At 36.1% G+C, this 18,801-nt stretch overlaps 1 protein-coding gene across 2 annotated transcripts; it reads right to left on the reverse strand.

The window, feature by feature from the left end:
• Positions 1 to 6,609: 6,609 nt before the first annotated feature.
• On the reverse strand, positions 6,610 to 17,085 carry LOC111913686 (GDSL esterase/lipase At1g28610). Of its 2 annotated transcripts, XM_023909402.3 has the most exons (6): positions 16,773 to 17,085; positions 16,032 to 16,259; positions 15,797 to 15,851; positions 15,362 to 15,455; positions 14,993 to 15,269; positions 6,610 to 7,030 (listed from the first exon to the last, which is right to left on the reverse strand). In XM_023909402.3, exons 1-6 carry the CDS (start codon positions 17,032 to 17,034, stop codon positions 6,726 to 6,728), a joined length of 1,221 nt encoding a protein of 406 aa, XP_023765170.1. In that variant the 5' UTR covers positions 17,035 to 17,085; the 3' UTR covers positions 6,610 to 6,725. The 2 variants fall into 2 exon arrangements, 1 of the variants encoding a protein (XP_023765170.1); XR_006185878.2 differs by lacking the exons at positions 6,610 to 7,030; positions 14,993 to 15,269; positions 15,362 to 15,455; positions 15,797 to 15,851 and having other exon boundaries at positions 16,121 to 16,259; positions 16,813 to 16,950.
• Positions 17,086 to 18,801: the final 1,716 nt, after the last annotated feature.

Raw genomic sequence — 18,801 nt, forward strand, 5'->3', positions numbered from 1 at the left:
GACTCTTCCATCTCTTAGATCTCTTAGGTAAATGGGGCAGCTTTGTCTCCAATGCCCCTTCTCTTGGCAATAAAAGCAAATTGACTCTCTTAGAACATGACATGGAACTACTTCAGACTTTGCCTTTCTCTCATGATCAAACTTTTCGATCATAGCGTGTCTTTCGTTTCCATTGTCTATATCCATAGAGGTCTTGAAGGCAGATTCACCAATCAACTTTGCTTTTCTATTGTGCCAAACCATTGCTGATTCATCAGCAATAAGCATATTGGTGAGATCTATAAGGGTCACGTCGCGGTTCATCATATGGTACTCTCTTACGAACTCATTATATGAGTTAGGAAGTGACTGAAGAACCCAATCAACAGCCATCTCCTCACAGACAATGGATCCCTATCAATGTGTGACTTCATCCCTAGGACGTGTGCACACACCGACTTTCCTTCTTTATGTTTACTTGCCAAAAGGGCTTGAGTGATCTTGAACTTTTCAAGCCTTCGAACTTGTGGGTTAGGGAGAATAATTGGAGGAGGTGGAGGAAGTGAAGCATGGTTTCTTGTTCCTCGATCGAATCGTTGAATACCATCTTCATGTGGAATGCTTGTTCCACGGGATTTGGGAAGACCATAGTTGTCGAACTTTGACATCTACAAAACGGGAGAAAACGAATTCAAGTTAGTTGATTGATTGAGTCCTTAGTAAATCACCCAAATGAGATACTAAGGCTAGGAACCAACACAATATTCTACAACTCGGGAGAGGGATGCCGTAACCCTAATTGCAGAATATTTGAAGGTAAGTGAATGACGATTCACTAATTTCCACCACGAAAAACGAAAAAGAAATTTAAGTTTTAAATCTATGAAAACTCCTAGATCCTTTTAGATTCATTGAACTTTCAATGGCATGTTTAAATCTCGATATGCCCCTCTTGTTTGTGACTGGGATGCCGAGGATCACAAAGCGGGTGTGAATAACCATGCAAACTTACATGGTGCCCTAACATGTTACAGTCACCTATTCGATGTGTCGGTAAACCACACACGCTCCACCGAACTATAACAAACATTGAGTCACCCTTTGCTACCTTTGCTTAGAACCATTTAGTGTGCCGGTAAACCACACACGCTCCACTAACGTCTTCGCAAGGGCAAAAAGTGTAATTTCATGGAATTGCATCAGTTCACTTTTGCCTAAGTAACTAAGATTGGGAACTTGTAAGACATTTAGTTACTTTTGTACTTCATTATACTTATAATAGAAGGTTTTGTCCTATCCTACCCGTTCGGCTAACGACCCTCCACTAGTCAAGAGTGCGGTGGGTAAGAGTGGATACCCATTCAATCGCCATTTTATAGGCAATTTCCTTAAACACCCCTTATAGACCAGCTTCGTGAATGAGGCCTACTAACGGTAAGACTGACTTTTACTCCTACATATATATAATGTTAGACTTTTAATGTTATATATAGTATAGGGTGTATTTTACACTTTTAAAATACTAGGTGGTCAAATTTAACAATTATACTTTTAATTCAATTAAATTGTAAACCAAAACTTTATGGATTTATTAAACCTCCTTTAATTATACACCTTAATTAATTAATAAAACCATAAGGGTGCGATTTGAATCTTTTCAAAACATGACTAGGGTTTTAGAGTTTAACATTCCTATATTAAACTTTTAATCAACTTTTAAATTCCAAAACATGAGGGCAAGTTTTGAAACATTTCAAAATATTAGGTTTAGTATTTAAATATACACCAAAATTAAACTTTTAATCACAATTTAAATTTCAAAACTTGAGGGCAAGTTTTGAAACCTTTTTCAAAACATTAGGGTTTTAACTATTTAAATTTCAAAACAACAAAAACTTTTGGGTTCAAATTTAAACTATAAAACCTAAAGGGGAAAATATGAAACTTTTCATAACAACAAGGATCAAATAACAAATAATCTAAATTAACATTTAATCACATAATTATCCATATTTTATTTATTTAATGATTTCTTGCAAAACAATTTATCAATTTAGTCAAAATAATTAATCAATTATCACATAAGGAAACAATTATCTTATTAATTGATAAATATCTTCAATTAGATCAAGAATATAGTCAAATATATCATAAAATCGGATTTATATTGATCTAATATGATAAGGTAACTATCCCAAAGCAAAAACAACAAGAAATCGCGAAATATGCTCCATCTAACGAGTTGACTCGTCGAGTCAAGCTTGGACTCGTCGAGTCTACATGGACTCGGCGAGTTCAGCTATGGACCCGACGAGTCCAGCCTCCAGAAACTAAAAAAACCGAATTTTTCAAACATATCAAGCATCAATACAATAGAAACTAGTCAAGGCTCTAATACCACTGATGGGTTTTGGTCCTAAGAACATCTTATGTGCTCATACAAACCCTAATGCTTGGATCTAGGTTTCTCTATTGTACATGCAAATTATTCAAGACTATAAACCCTAATACTAGCATTCAAATAATCATATTAACATGAGAATAGGTTTAAGATGTTACCTTGATTGTTATGTAGCAACAACAATCCCAAATCTCCTTGTATTAACTTTGGAAGGCTTAGAGTCACAAGTGTCACTCCTCTAATGGTTCACAAACACCATAAGCAAGAGGATGAAGAGGAGAGAGGCTAGAGGATGCCCAAAAATCTGTGAAACCCTAGAACAAGTCTTAGCCACGTTTTTGGTCATAAGGGATCCATATATATAGGAGGCTATTAGGGTTATCTAACAAGGAAACCCTAATTTGGATGCTTAAGCCCTAAGCAACCCATGGATCCCTTTCCTTAAGGCCTTGGACGATTTCTTATGGGCTTCCCCCATAGAATTCGTCCACTCCTTAATATAAGGCAATCCATGGCCCAAATTGCAATTATCTTATAATTACAATTCCAGACCCTTAAGTTTAATTAATCTCTTTTAGTCACAAAACTAATTACCAATTAATTATTGACTAATATTAATTAAACAATATGATTTCTTGTTTAATATATTATTCCCATAATATATTAATAAATCATATTTAATCCTTTCTCTCCATAATTCATCCTATCAAGTTGCTTTGGTGAAGGCAACCCAAAAGGACCATGCACCATCGGGTCAAATACATACCAAAATAGTTATGGACTTCGACACTAATCCAACATACATCTCATGGAGTATTCACCAGTCTTAACATGGAGTATTCACCGGTCCTAACATGTTGTCTTGTGTACCTGAAATAGTATTTTAAGGGAAATGGGGTAAGCACAAAGCTTAGTGAATTCCAAACATACATAGTATCATATTATATCAACCTTACCCCTACCCACGGATACAAACTATATCAAACACATAATCACGCATGAATGTCAAAGAAAAAATCATTAACAAACATACTCCTACTGGGACTCATTGGCTATGCCCGATCCCCCTTGCTCAATGCATCGAGCCTTGGGGACACATTGGCTAAGCCCGATCACCCGTACCCTAACCTATTGGGACACATTGGCCATGCCCGATCCCCCTTGCTTATTTCGTTGAGCCTTTGGGACACATTGGCTATGCCCGATCCCCACTCGGATGTGCCAAGTCCTACCATGCATATTCTCAATACATGAGGCAAACCACTAGACTTTACCCAACCTAGTACTACCCATGCAAACAATACACACATAGCACACATGAACTAACATAAGGAAAATATAACACAAGACCATGTAGTAAGGAACTCACCTCCAAGAGCAAAGAATTATCCAAAGCAACCCAAGACTCACTCACATCTGCTTTCCCTTCACACTACCTATTAATAATGATTTAAGTCAAGTTTAGTTAATTATTTTCCCTAATCATGCAAATAGACTAAGGGTTTAAGTTTCAGCTTTCTACATAAAATTTAGGGTCTTTTTAGGACCTGTTTTTCCCACCTTAAACTCCGTAACTTTAAATAATGTGTAATATGGTGATAGATCCGTTTCTTAGATTTAAACTTAGTATTTGAACACTTCCCAATTATTTTTCTATGATTTATGGTGAATTTTACAAAACTGTCTCGCAGAACGGTTCAATCCGGACCAGTCTGGGTAAATAGTCATTTTTACCCTAGCTAGAGGCATTTCTGGATTTAGGTCGAAACTAATGAAGTGTAGAGGACTAAATTAGGAAACTTTGTGCACTAATTTCGAATAAAAAGGGGTTTTCATGACCAAGATATGGTCTTTCAAAGATCGGAACAGATTAGGACATTTTCCAGAAATTCTCAGCTTGGCTTTTTAGGGTTAATGAGGCTACTTAACACATTAAGTCATGAGGTGAATGACTTAATTACTGGAGTATGAAGTATTAACACTGACTTAAAGGTTTGGGACTAGAAATCTTGATTGTTGGGTAGGTCATACACCAAAGTATATAATTTGTACGAGAACAAGAACAAAGTGTAATGCTAGAATGGGCAAATCATCAAGGTTTGAGTTTAAGCCTTCAAGAATGATTCAAGGTGTCAAAGGGGTCAATTATGGACACCACCCACCGCCACCTAGAATTGTGGCAGTGGTTGTCGGTAAGGAAAGTAATGGCAAGCCAATCATGGTGATTTATGGTGGAGAGTGCACGGTTGAACCACAAGAAAGGGAGGAGGAAGAAAGGAGTACCTTTATGACTTACTTAAGGAGAAACCTATTCCAGACAAGGCCTTGCAACACTCCCTTTATAGGTATGAGCACCACATCAATCTATGCCTCCTTTTTCCCATCACTCCCTTCTCATCTCTCTCTCTCTCTCTCTCTCTCTCTCTCTCTCTCTCTCTCTCTCTCTCTCTCTTTGATCTTGTAGCCGCAACCACACTCACACACTTAGATTAGGTTTATTGTGTGGAGCTCAAGGATTGGGGAGAGGGCCGATCCTATAGAGGTTTTATCGGGCTGCATAGAGGGAAGAATCTCGTAGGTGTGGGCTGCCATGCAAGAAATTCGAAAATAGCAAAAATAGCCCTTCAAGTCCTCACAACGACGATATTAGCCCAAAAGGCAAAGATGTTAGCATTACTAGTTTTAGGTTTTGGCAAAGAGGACCCTCCCACTTAAATAATTAATTCTCTAACCAATTTACTAATATTTTTAATTATTTATTAATTTATTTTATTTTATATATTTTAATTACTAAAAATAAATAAATAAAATAAAAATATAAAAGAATAAACGCATAACGCGATATCGAGGCGTTACACTACTCTAATATCAAATCCTTGATTTGATAGGATTGAATCTTCAATGATAAATGTAGATATGGTACTTAAGGAATGGATCAGATTAGATCCTCAAAATGCTTCTTCAGTAAGTAAATTTTCTCTACTCCATATTCGGACATCAACATCAACACGTCATATGTTGATCAGAGCATCAGCGTATCGAAGTCACGCTAATCATGGCATCAACATCATTGTCGGGGAGCCATCCACTGATCAGCTTCAGCTACACGTTATGCATCTTCAGCTTCAGCAAATAGTGTATGACCATCGTAGTGCATCAGTCTGTAGAGTATCAACGTATCATATAATCATTGTGTCATCAGTGTAAGTACTTCAACCTATGGACACATTCATCAATCTATAGTGACTAATGCTCTTAGTGTTGATAACTTTCAGTGCCTTTGGTGTTGATAGTCTCCTCAGTGTCATTTCGTCATCAGGGGATGAACTTCAATCTTTGAAAAATGAACTTCCATCGGCATGTTCAAATTAACCATATAAATAAACTCTGATAAATCAGTTTGTCTAAGTTATATTATTTACACTTAGGCAATAATGATTATCTACAATGAGCAGATAAACTATAACTATAATGTATATATTTTTCATCCTCAAATTTATACAAATATGTATCCCAACACTGCCACTTGTCCACGAAAGCTTTTTCCTGATCATTTATGTTCTCCACAACAAATTTGAAATATATTTTATAGGTTATATAAATAAGATCTATTATTTTTTTTTCAAAAAAGTTAAAGATCACTTATGTCTAACATAAATAAAGATTCTAATTAACGCGAGGTGTGTCATGATGGAAATGTGAACCCTCAAGCTTATTAGTCGTGGCTAGTCACGACTGCTATTAAGACATGACTAAAAGCGGTAGTTTTATATATATATATATATATATATATATATATATATATATATATATATATATATATATATACATATATATATATACACACACACACACATTCTACGATGATTTGTTTTATATACATAAATAAATTAACGTGACATGTTTTTAATGCCTCTCTTCAAGTATAAGCCTTGTAGCAATGACGCATCATGACGAGCACTTTAGAACCATGGCATAAATACATTCAAAATCTTTTGAAAACTAAACGATACTGTAAACATAATAAATTTTAATTATGTTCAAAATATTATACAAACACACAATACCATCTCAGTCTTTGTAAGTTTAAATCCATCTAACTCCTAATGGTTTGACAGATTCCATACCCCATAAAAATAATCTAACAATCCAAACGTTCTCTTAAAAAATTTATTATTTCTCAATGAATGATGCTATTACCATTGAACTCGATAACGATTTATTCCTTATAATACACTGCACCCCTTCACATTTCCACTAATTGTAGACTGTGGATGACATGTTCCCATTTTTTATTTTAACTATACATTACATTTTTTTTCTAGCAAATGCACATCTCTCTTTTCTACTCCAGTTCTAATAGGTCTCTGTTGCATTTGTGTTGCATTTGTGAACCCGATAACCCAACTCTAACTTTTAATGTTGATGAAGGACACAACAAATTAAATTGGGGTGTAGTATATGGGCCCTGAAATAAACTCTTGAAGATTATTAGGTATGCTGCTTCTGTAAAGTGTATTCCATCCCAGTAAGCGTACATATTGGGATCATCACACGTAGTCGCAAATGCATATCCACATTGTGCCAAGGGATTGTAATTATATGGACCTCCTCCTCCACAACACGACTTCAAAACCATTTTTGTGAACCCTACAATATTTTTAGTTCCATCAGAAGAAGAAAATCAAGATCCTAAATTAACAAATAATAAGGTAATCGTGTAGCACTTGCAATATTTTGGTTGTTGCAATATTTAAACATCAGATCTCCTTTTTGGAATTTTGGACCTCAACCACTAGGCTCCCATTGATGAAAAAGAAAGTGATTTGAGTTTATAACATATTATGTACAAGTTTAGGATATGGAAGTAGTAATCAAAATCCCTATTCAACTAACTCAAATCATTCATGAAAAATTAAACGAAGTGGAGCTAAGAAATCCAGTACAAGTCTAAAGATGGCTACCCTTTCATATATCTTGTATGGTGACCTAAGTTTTATTGAAAAACTAGATAAATAAAAAACAAAAAAGGATAGGGGTAGAAAGAGAAGAAAAAGAAAAAAGCCTAGTGAATTAACATTAAACAAGGATAGGAGAAAAAAGAAGAAGAATGGAAAACGTGATGAATTATTGTTGTTTCTAGGTCCATAGAGATATGGTCTGACTCTCTAAGTGACTCAAAGATCGTTCAAATCAACAAAATAAATAAGGCCAATGACATAGAAAACTTGATAGTCCCATCTAAGGCTAATTGCAAAATCTCAATTTATGATGTAGATGTAGAAGTTAGAAGAATTTCAAGAACATTTCACTATGTGTAGTAATGAAAATGATATATTAGAAATTGTGAAAAAGGAGTTGTGCTAAACATTCACCTCTGAATACCCTTTTTATTGGAAATAGGAGTGGGCTATGCATCCAAAATAAATTGGATAGCTGAGTTATGTAGAGAAAATAGGGTACAGTTCATGGGGGTTCAGGAACTTATCACATCAAAGGTTGAATTAAGCATTATAGATATATTTGGGGAGACATAACATGCAATTTTACCTTGTAATTCTAAACTGGAAACCAGGTGGTCTATTTTCAATTTAAACCTTCTGTTATTCCACAAAGTCATTGGTATAAAGAAAGAATTCTTCCTAGCAATAAAAAGCATATGGGTACATAAAAATGGATAATTAGCTCATCCATGTATATGCTCCACAAGCTTGATCTGATAAGAAATTATTATGGGGAGAAATTAATAGGCTGATTGAGAGTAACAAAGAAGGTTGATGGATAATATTCAACGATTTATAGATGTTAGAAAAGCCAATGAAAGGAAATGCTAATTGTTTTGCCCTGCCGGTGTATGCTACTTTGATAAATTCATAGAAAATATTGTTTGGTAGATCTGAAGATAGGAGGAAGGGATTTACAAGAATGTCGCTATGGAGCTAAATTAAGTAAGACAAAGTCTTTGTTTCTTGAGTTTTTTCTTTAGAATTCTCGGATGCATAATCCACTTCCATGAAACGGATCTATAAGATCATTTCCCAATCATCATGTTGACATATTGATAAGGTAGATTTCAATACTAATTATTTTTATAATTTTAGTTATTGGTTAACATATAAGGATTTAGTTGTGATGGATTCAAATATATGATTTATTAGGGAGATGGATCCCACTTCCTAATCACATTTCGACATCATCTTGGAAAATTAAAAAATATAAAGAATCAGGTAGCAAAAATGAAGTTATAGAATATGATGGATGAGATTCCTAATGGTGTCGAGTGAGATAAAATAAGAAATGAATTGACTGGAGAGAAAGCTTCACCATATCAAAAGCGTATACATAAGGAGGAAGTCGGTGTTTGACGTGAAACAAAAGGAGAGGGTGCAATAGGGGTCGAGGGGGACGAAAAGTTCGCTTTTTTTCATCGAGTTAGAAACAAAAAAAGAAGGATTAATAGTCTTAACAACCTTACCATTAGCATAAGTTGCATTATTTATCCTTTAGTTAAGGTTTCTGTGTTTGAATTATTTAAGTCCAAATTCTTGGACAATAAATTTTGAAGACCTATATTTTTTAGTAGTAAGCTCAGGAAATTCTCAATATCATAACCTACAACTCTAAAAACTTACTATCAGTTGACGAAGTCAAGAAGTCGGTACGAGTGTATAGTAGAGATAACGCAATTGGCCTGATGGCTTCTCCTTTGCTTTCTTAAAACAGTTAGTCACTATTAATCCATTGGCAAAAGATCTACCTCATTAGGGTAATGATATGGTTACCCACTTTGAAAGAAATTCATCCATTGACAAAGGATCTACTTCATCATTCATCACCTTAATCTCGAAGGTTGATGAAATATCAAATCTTAGTGAGTACATATAGACCAACTGATCTTATTGGTTGTGTCTATCAAATCATTAAGAATGTCTCGTCCGAGAGACTTAAAGTGATCTTAGGTTTGGAGTGAAACACACTGTTTTGAGTTGTTTCTTAATTCAGGGTTGTGGACCAAAATTTAGATCATGTAAAGGCGTTAGGTGTGAGATCTAAGCCCTTGATTTGTGTGCTGGAACCGAAGGGTAGAAAGGTAAAAGTTATATGTCGGGTTTCTTGCATGGATTAGGGTTTTAGTTCGACATGTGCTAAGATAAAAGTAACTAAATACGATTGTGGGCTGTCCAATAGCTTTTTGTGCATATAAAGAATGCCGAAAATAGAGTTGAAACGAAGATATTATGGATGTTTGAAATTCAGATGGAAGAAGGGATTTTTACCCTACACAATGCGTAAGGCAGCTACGAATGGCGTAGTGGCTGATGAAGGGATGCATTTTTAATAAGCTACACATGGGCATAACTGCGGCTGTCAAAAACCATAATTCTAAGGTTTCGAGCCCTATCCAAGGACTCTAACCGCTTTAGGCCCTTCTTATCATCAACATCCACCCTTTTGAGCATCTAACCTGAAACCCTAATCCCCTACATCAAATCTTGAGCCTTTTTGTGTGTTTCGGAGTATTTTGGAAAAATTAGAAGCCCAAGCTTATTGATTGTTGAAGCTCAAGCTTGTGGATCCATAGCCTACATTGCTTTTCACAAATCTAAAATGTATAATGATTGAATCTTGCTGGTCCATAGGTTAAATCTCATTAGCTTCTTGGTTTTCATGCTTATTGTCCCATGATTTTGGTTCTTGAGAGTATGAGCTAATCCAGACCTTAGGGTAGCTATTTTCTTATGTTTCGAAGGTTTTTATGTCATAAAAATGGTATCTTGGTTGCCTTTTTTCACCCATGCAAGAGCTTTTGGACATTAGAAGGTGTTAGGAAACTAGAGATTGGATTTGAGCTATATTTAGCCATGAAAAGGCATAAAGTTAGGAACTTTATCACTCTACACCTTTATTAGGACCATATCTGAGCAATAGATGGGTAGTCTATATGGATTAAGAGTCAAAAATGGAAATGATTTAATTGTGTGATACGCAGGGCATATTCTAAGTATGCATCGTGTAGCTTTACGTAGGGTGTAGATTGGTTACATGGGGTAAAACAATTGAGCATTGACCATTGACTTTTTGACCAGTTTGTTCTTTTATCAACTGTGAAGGGTTGAGGACTTAGAATAGGAAAATGGTCTTTTTCCCAAACAGAGATTAACCTTGGTATTTGGATCAATTATGTGGGTGTATTACCTTAATTACTAATTAGGGTTTCGTTTTTAATATGTTTAGTGGGAGTGACTTTAACACCAACAGCTTGTATGTGAGATCTATCGTTTATCGATCGAGGTGAGTCTCTTTACTATACTCATGGGTCGAAGGCACCAATGCCAGCCCACTGGATTATGATAGGTTTGATGCTAACTGTTTTGGGTGGCCTTGCATGTGTATGATGAGTTGGGCCTATTTTGCTTGGTGGGCGGGGCCCATTATGTATGTTGGCGGGTCATATTATGTGCGCTAGACGGGGCCAGATTATATGTTGTTTGGGTCCATTATGATGGGCGGGACCTCATGGGTGGACGGGGCCCGAGATTATGTATGGTATAGGGTATTTTGGGGAAGTCACTAAACTTTGTTGCTTACGGTTTTATGTTTATGGTTTCAGATACATCCAGTTCCAAAGGGAAGAGCTCAACATGTTTGTACCACATCCACTAGTGTTCCGCATGATTTGATTTGTTTTGTACTCTAATGACTATTTTCCATTTTCTGATGGGATTTAAAATTTATTGAATGGTTGTTTTTGGTTGATTTAAAGGAAAAAAATCACTTAGAATTTTTGGAACATTACAAGTTGGTATTAGAGCCTTGGTTTGAGGCATTCGGGCACACTCTTGGGTGTGTCTAAACTCAAACTGAGGAATTTGTAAAATTATTGTATGAAAATAACTTTTCTAAAAGTATTTCTTCAAAGAAAAGGGGTGTGACGCATGCAATCGGCCAAGCTCGAGTATGTATTTCCCAAAATACCCATACATGTGTTATGTTTATTGTTTTGGTATGAATATATGATAATTGCATGCTAGATTAGGGCTAAGGATCTCCTCGGGATTGCATGATAGGATACTAGCAGATATGCCCTTATATGCTTGTTGATTGAGATTTCAGAGCTGCATGCTAGTATGGATTTCAGATATTGGATAGAATGCCCTGCTTAGTGGTTCCTTAGTTTAGATTACTCGATGCTTGAATGATGCTTTCTTTGTGCTTTGTGGGACTCATATTGATGTGAGTTAATTAGTACAAGAATATGTTAAGTTACATGCTACAAAGGTTAGATAATCTAATAGTGATTGATCTGAGCCTATTGCACATCTCTCGTTTGATTCTAACCGTTGTAGGGTTGAGTCTTTTAGTGGAAGGATTATCTAAGCTTTGTTGCATGTAATTTTATTCATGAAGTAGTTAGCTAACATTAGTAGGAGTTTTTCAGCAACTGATGGTAGGGTGATGTAGGAATTCTAGGAGTGCTTAGGAAGTACTTTAGTCTGATTGTTGTGTTGTTTAGCGGGGTACCTGAGTGTACCAGTATGAAAAAGTATGGATAGGTGTGCAAGGTAATATTAGACCCGTATTACTGAAAGCATAGGATCCACACTCAAATCGAGGATAGTCATGATGATTCTGAGGAACTTGTAGAGTCTGAACCTCTTCGCTTGTATACAAATTGTTTGTGTATTGTGTTTAAGTATAGTGATGACACAAGGTGGGGAAGGAGGTTCAGGATCTAGTTATGGTAACAAACCAATTGATGAGTGATTACTTGAGTTCATCACATCGGAGATTACGCGAAGTATCATTGATGCGACCCGGTGACGTTCGGGACGATCAAGGAAGGGATCATTGAAATGATGGAGGAGCGCTTTCGGGTTTATCAAGCCAATATGTTTGACGGGCAGTATGAAGACCGTACCCTCACGTTTATGGGTTTTTGGGGATGTGGGGCACCAAAGTTCTTCGAGGTGAAAGACCCCATTGTTTTCAGGAATTGGATAGCGAACATGGTTTCATTTGTTAATCATAAGTATCAGATCTAAAGTTTGGTAGTGGATTGGATTCCAAGCATCAGTCATGGCCTCATTTTCCTTTTTTTGACCTAGTTAGTGTTCAAGTCATGCATTGGACATTCATGACTAAAAAACTATGATTTTTATGGTCCATTGGATTGGGGAAAACCTTTTAGAAAGTTGGAGTTGATGGCTTATTAGATTAAGGACTCAAACCATTAGGATTATGTTTTAGACTGTGGTCATGTCGTGATTAAGAGAGTGTCATGACATGACAATGGAAGTTCTCGTGATTATCTTGTCCTGATATGTTCACGACATGAACAAGGAGGACTCACATCGTGGTGCGTTCTCATAATGTGACCAAGGGTTGGTCACGACATGAGGGTCAACTGTTAATATTGGTGGTTGTTGATTTTGACTTTCACCATTGAATTTCGACATTTGTTACGTTTTTGGTCAAACTAAGGGTTTTGGAGTGTAGACTGAGAGGGTACTATTTATAGCTGTTAGGTTCCATGTAGGATCAATCTTTTTCGAGTGAGAGTTGTGGTGTTTAGCCACTACTTGCGAGCCGAGCCGCCTCACTATACTTACATGTGCGGTAGTATATGAATGTGGACCAGCTGGGTATTGTTTATTAATTTCTGTTATATGGGAACTGAGTTGTTGATAACTTTTGGACTGTTGTGAGTCCATGAGACTGTTGATAGTCCCCAGGGTTGTTGATTACCCATGAGGTGTGCTGTGGAATCTACATGGCATACCGTTAGCCCACTAGGACTGTTGATAGTCCCCAGGATTGCTGATAACCCGTGATGTATGCGATATGTTAGGAACTCACTAAATTTTGTGCTTACAGTTGTGGATTAAATATTTTGCATGGACTTATCCGATTGCAAAGGCGAGACTATACACATACATCTTCAGATTTATGATTTGAGATTTCTCATTGTCTTCTTATTAACTCCGATTTATGAATAATGGTTTATGAAAAAATGGGTTGCCCCAAATGTAACTTTGTTAAACTGGATGTTTTATTGTTTTTGAAATGAAAGGTTTAGCTTGGGATATCGGATGTTTCAATAGCAAAGAAGACTAGGTTTTTTGTCTAGTAATGGGGATCCGACATTTTCAGTTAAATCAACCATTGTCTTGATTTTTGTGAAGATCTCGTGACTGAGATATCAATAATGGACACATTACACAATTTATTATCCAACTCCATAGCTTTTGCATCCTTACTGACTCATAATAAGCCTTCTAGATTCACCCACGTCTTTAACAGTGAACCCAATCTTCAAATCATCGGCGATAGGTTTTGGAAGACATTGCCATATCTCTAGAGTTTCACAGTAGCATCAATCATCTTCCCTTCTACATCTGTTGGCTTAGGCATGGTGTTGTCCACATGGGTCCACTGAAAATTGTTCTTTCCAACCGTCAAAGTTCAATCGATCTAAGTCCAGGATCAAGGGTATGTGAGTTTTGATATTGGTGATACCAAAGACCTTGTTTGGAAAAGAAGAAGAAGAAAAAGACAGACCACAAGATGGTGGCCGGAGGTGGAGCAGGTGGTGCCGCCTTGAGTAAGAAAGGAAGTTGTCGAGAAAGAAGGGAAAGTGTGGATTTTTAGGAGAAGATACCATCTCTGATACCTTGTTTGAAAGGTTCACTCTTGTTGCTGATATTAGGGATTACAATAGAAATATGTAACAAAATACAACATACTGTTGGGCTATTTATACAAGGGTTGTGAACACAATTACAAGGGGTTTGCTATATTACCCGCTAACAACATTGTGTGATAAACCAGCCTTTGCAGATCCATTTCCAAGAGTATTGGCAATTGAAACTAATAGAGATTTTCTAGTGAGCCAAAGATTAAAATAATATAGTGAGGGGGTAGAATTCTCATGGGAGGGGATTCAAGAAAAGGTGGCTGGAAGGACTACCGAGGAATTCGATAATCTGTTTGACATTTACATAAATGTAAGGCTATCTGGAGACACAGATTGCGTGAAATGGTCTCTAGGTCCTTCGAAAAGATTCAGGGTTGGATCGTTAAGGCATATCAAATGACATGATTTTTCGTGGTTGTTGTGCAAAGTGGAAGTGGAATAACCTGATCTCTGGAAAAATTAATGTCTTGATCTAGGGAACTCCTAAAAAACGACTTCCTACTATTGTCAATTTGAAATTGGCGTATAACTTGATGATCATAGTTTGCCCTTTGTCTAAGAATGATGAAGAAAGGAAAGAGCATGCATGTCGCACATTCATTATTTGGAACACGGATCATAGTGGATTGGATGCATGGGAACTCATAGAATGTGTTCAGGTTTTTGGGGTGCAATCTTAACTGTGAGATCAAAGGGTGTTGGTGTGATTGAGATAATTTTCATGTTAAAAACGTGTTTTGTTTGTGTTGGGAAGATTTTTGAAATTGGGAAAACTTGGTGTTGTGTATATTCCTTTTACGTGAAAAGATTGGGTGAATATATATACCTACTGGCTTACTTGAGTAGAGTCTCAAATTGGTCTCTGGTTGCTATCATCTGTTTTAATATAAATCTGGCCATTCAAGAAAAAAAAGTACCGAATTTATCTGGAGAACGGATAATCTGCATGGCAGCATTGTAGTAGTCAGCATAGATGATGGTGACATTCGGATGAAGCTCTCGAAGGTGGTTTAGTTTGGATTGCAGCAGTTCATTGTGGTATTCAACAAGTCTATTGAAGTTGATGAGGCAACTGGTTCTGTTACCATACTCTTCTTCTTTTTCAAAAAAATGGCTTGTTGGAATCATACCAGAACACCCAATTGGAAAGGTTCCTGGAACAACCAATGTTTGAGCACCCATGTTAATTATTTCCTGTATTTAAAACTATTAGATTCAACTCCAACAGAAAATCATAAACTAGAAAAAGAAATTTAAAATATAATTTGAATGATTTGAGTAGTTACACTAACTGCTGAGATGATGGTATCAATAACAAGTGGAACGTTTGAATTGAGCTGATCGATTGGTTTATTACCAACTATTGGATTGTTGTAATCAATTGAAGTGACAAAGAACATGGTTTGGCATGCGGAATTAAAGCTTGCACAATTGAACAAAGTGATTTTGGTGTTTAAGAGATATATTGAATGTATATGGTGTTACACAAAAAGGATCTAGATCTAGACTACATAAATAACACACACTTACACACTCACTTTTACATCTCTCAAGCACACCTCTACAAGTGGTAAAAACCCACTATTTATAGAGGTGTTTACATGTCTCTCTCTCACTCTCACAAACAAATGGGTCTAAAGGCTAAAGCACCACATGCAAGTGGGTTTTACAAAAGTCAAACATTTACAAAGTCATGAATGAATAACTTTGTACCCTAACAGGTTCCACCAATCTCTCCCATTAGGATCAGAGAACGCCCAATTAAGTTTCTACAGTCTGCCAACAATTATAATAAATACAAGTACTCACTAAAAATTGTAAATTGAATCTCAAAATTATAAACAAGAATCTTTGACTTTTTAGAAAATATTATAATCCCAATATATAACAAATATTTTGCACACATATGGTTAGCACAACTGTATACAGTAGAAGCACATATGTATGTTTGATTACCTGAAGTGTTGCTGCAAATAAAAGGCAATGATTGTTTAAACCATCTCAATTGATCTCCTAAAGAAACATTTGTCGCAGCATTAACAGTCCCTCTTGCTTCATGAAACGATGTATCCAATGCTGTTGCAGCCACCACCACGTAATTAACTCCTTGTCCAAATTCCACCACTTTGTCATCCTCCTTGTCATGCAGAAACGGTGGTATCAATGGCAACCCAAGACTCTTAGCTTCAGGAAGAAGAAAAGATCAAAATTTGTTCACCTAGAACATGAACTACATAGTTTATTAGATACTATTTACAAGATGTCAAATATCTAAACCCACCACTAGGATTGATACAAAGATAATGTTTCTCTCCAAGATGTAGGTCAATTTTTAATGCGCTCGTAGCATTACACATATGGATTTGGCTTATCCAGACATGTACATGATATGAGGAACGTGGTCGGTGAACTGCTTTAGGTATTTGTCAATGCATGAACGAAATTCGATGTATGTATGCAATGGTACTGACAACTAGAATCTCATTTATCATATAAGACATACCTTAAACCATAAGTCAAATTTAATCCTCAATCAAACAAAACCACTCTAAGTCAAGTCTAATCCGGGACAAACAAATTTAACTATGTCCTATCAAATCTTGCTGTTTACTGCAATATTTAAGTTGTTCTAGCTAGGGCTCAACCATTACTAGTCACATTTAATAGTTATTACTTTCACACATACACAGGAGTTACATAGGAAATCAATGAGGAGGCGACCATTGGAGGCACGAACCGTGGGTTGATGAAAGAATGTTTCTCCGTAAGGCCACCGAAGAGCCTCAACGTATGTGTGGGTTATGGAGGCGATTTGCTTAATGTTTCCAGTGTCGGGCAAGGAGTATCCAAAGCTAAAGATGGACGTATAGCATCCATTCGCATACACGCTAGTATTCCATAACACTTGCAAAATCATTAAAAAGATTGTAATGGACAAAGAAAATGTAGAAAACGCCATTAGAAGAAGCTCCAAATATATATATTTTTTGTTTGAAAAGAAATAACGTAACAAAATTGTGTGCCAAAGTTATCACATGGAGCTCCCATTATATAAATGAATCACTTATGTGGATAAATATAATGAAAAGATAAATAACATGTTATTCAATTAAATTGTTGGCATTTTAACATGTTTTTCATTTAATTAGAAAACATTTATCGTTTGTTGGATTTTTAACATGTTAATCATTTTTTTGGTGAGACGGACAAAAAAAATGTCCTTTTTTCTGCCTTTCTGTAGAAAAGTCGTTTCTTCTCTTGTCTATTAGGGTCAATCTTTAAAAAGTAAAGTGCAAATATGGTACGAATGGTTTATCTGACTAAACTGGTAAAAGGTTTTAAACTTGCAAATTTCAGTCATTTTGATAATTTTTGTTGTAGATGAGGTCCTTATTTAAATTGAAATTAAGTGTCACGGTTTAAGGTCACTTCAAATTGAAATTTCCTTTTTAATCAATTTTGTAATGTTTTTTGAAATTAAAATATTAGAAGAGACCAAAGCTCCTCTTACCCTCTCCCCATAGGATTAATAGCCCCCTCCTCCTCTATGTCCATGTTTTCCGACAACCACCACTGATAATGTTTTGTTATTGATGAAGTCGTTATTCAAATTGAAATTAAGTATCAAGCGTCAAGAGTACTTCAAATTGAAATTTCTTCACTAATCAAATATTTAATGTTTTTTGAAATTAAAATATTAGAGGGGGGCTGGAGACTACCTGAAGTCTCAGCACACACAATAACACACATCACTATAACATCAAATAGATCCAGCTGGTCAACACATATATTCTACCACATAGGTAAGTATAGTGAGAAGACTCACCTCGCAAGAAAGACTCATAAAACTCACACCCAAACTGCCGAAACTAGACTTCGCTTATTAATCGCACCAAATAACCCTAATTAATAATTAAGGTAATTATCCAAACTCAACTAGTCCTAAGCCAAGTCTAATCCACAATTTGGGAAAAAGACCATTTTCCAACACCAAAACCCTCACAGTTGACCAAATGTCAAACCCAATCAAAAAGTTAGTGGTCAACACAGATGACCTTACGTGCTGCGTACCAAGGCTCTACCCATGGCTTAGAGAACAAAGCATGGTTACGCATGGCGTACTCAGCCTAAACTCAATTCTTAACTTGTAAGCAATTAATCATTAGGACACTTCACTCCAACGTTAGATCTGGCCATAAGAAGCATTCTAATACATAGTCGCCAACTTTATGCCTTTGTATGGCTAAAGAGAGCTAAAACCCTAAACCCTAACTTCTAACATTACTAAAAATCCCATAACTCAGGCATTAATGAAAGGAAATGACCAAGCTTGCTTTTATGACACCATGCACTAAAACATGTTAATAAAAACAACTTAAATGGTCTGGTGTAGTCCATACTCACAAAGACTAAGGTTTGGGGATAAATGAACATAAACATAAACCCAAGAAAGATCTAGCAAAGCATGCCTCAAGGTATGAACTTTATACCTTATACAGATGAAGAATGGGGTGTAGATTTTGGATCCAAGAGCTTGAATGCACCACCAATTCTCAAATGATCTTCGTTCACCACCAAGAACACCAAAATTAACTCAAAAGCTTCAAAACTCACACTCAAGGGTTAGGGTTTTGATATTAGGGCTAAGAGGGATGAAGGATGGTTATAAGAAGGTCCGAGAGGAGTTAATGTCCTTAAATACAGGTCACAACCCTATATTTTAGGG

This window comes from Lactuca sativa, chromosome 8 (genome assembly GCF_002870075.4).
Source record: "Lactuca sativa cultivar Salinas chromosome 8, Lsat_Salinas_v11, whole genome shotgun sequence".
In the NCBI taxonomy this organism is placed as follows: domain Eukaryota; kingdom Viridiplantae; phylum Streptophyta; class Magnoliopsida; order Asterales; family Asteraceae; genus Lactuca; species Lactuca sativa.

What these genes read in the sequence shown, in the direction of transcription:
- LOC111913686 (XM_023909402.3), bottom strand. Translation starts at nt 17,034, where the DNA reads ATGGCGTTTTCTACATTTTCTTTGTCCATTACAATCTTTTTAATGATT. An exon ending in ATGGGAGAGATTGGTGGAAC is followed by an intron (nt 15,456 to 15,796) that starts CTGTTAGGGTAC and finishes TGTCACTTCAAT; the next exon opens with TGATTACAACAATCCAATAG. An exon ending in CCATCATCTCAGCAGTTAGT is followed by an intron (nt 15,270 to 15,361) that starts GTAACTACTCAA and finishes TTTTAAATACAG; the next exon opens with GAAATAATTAACATGGGTGC.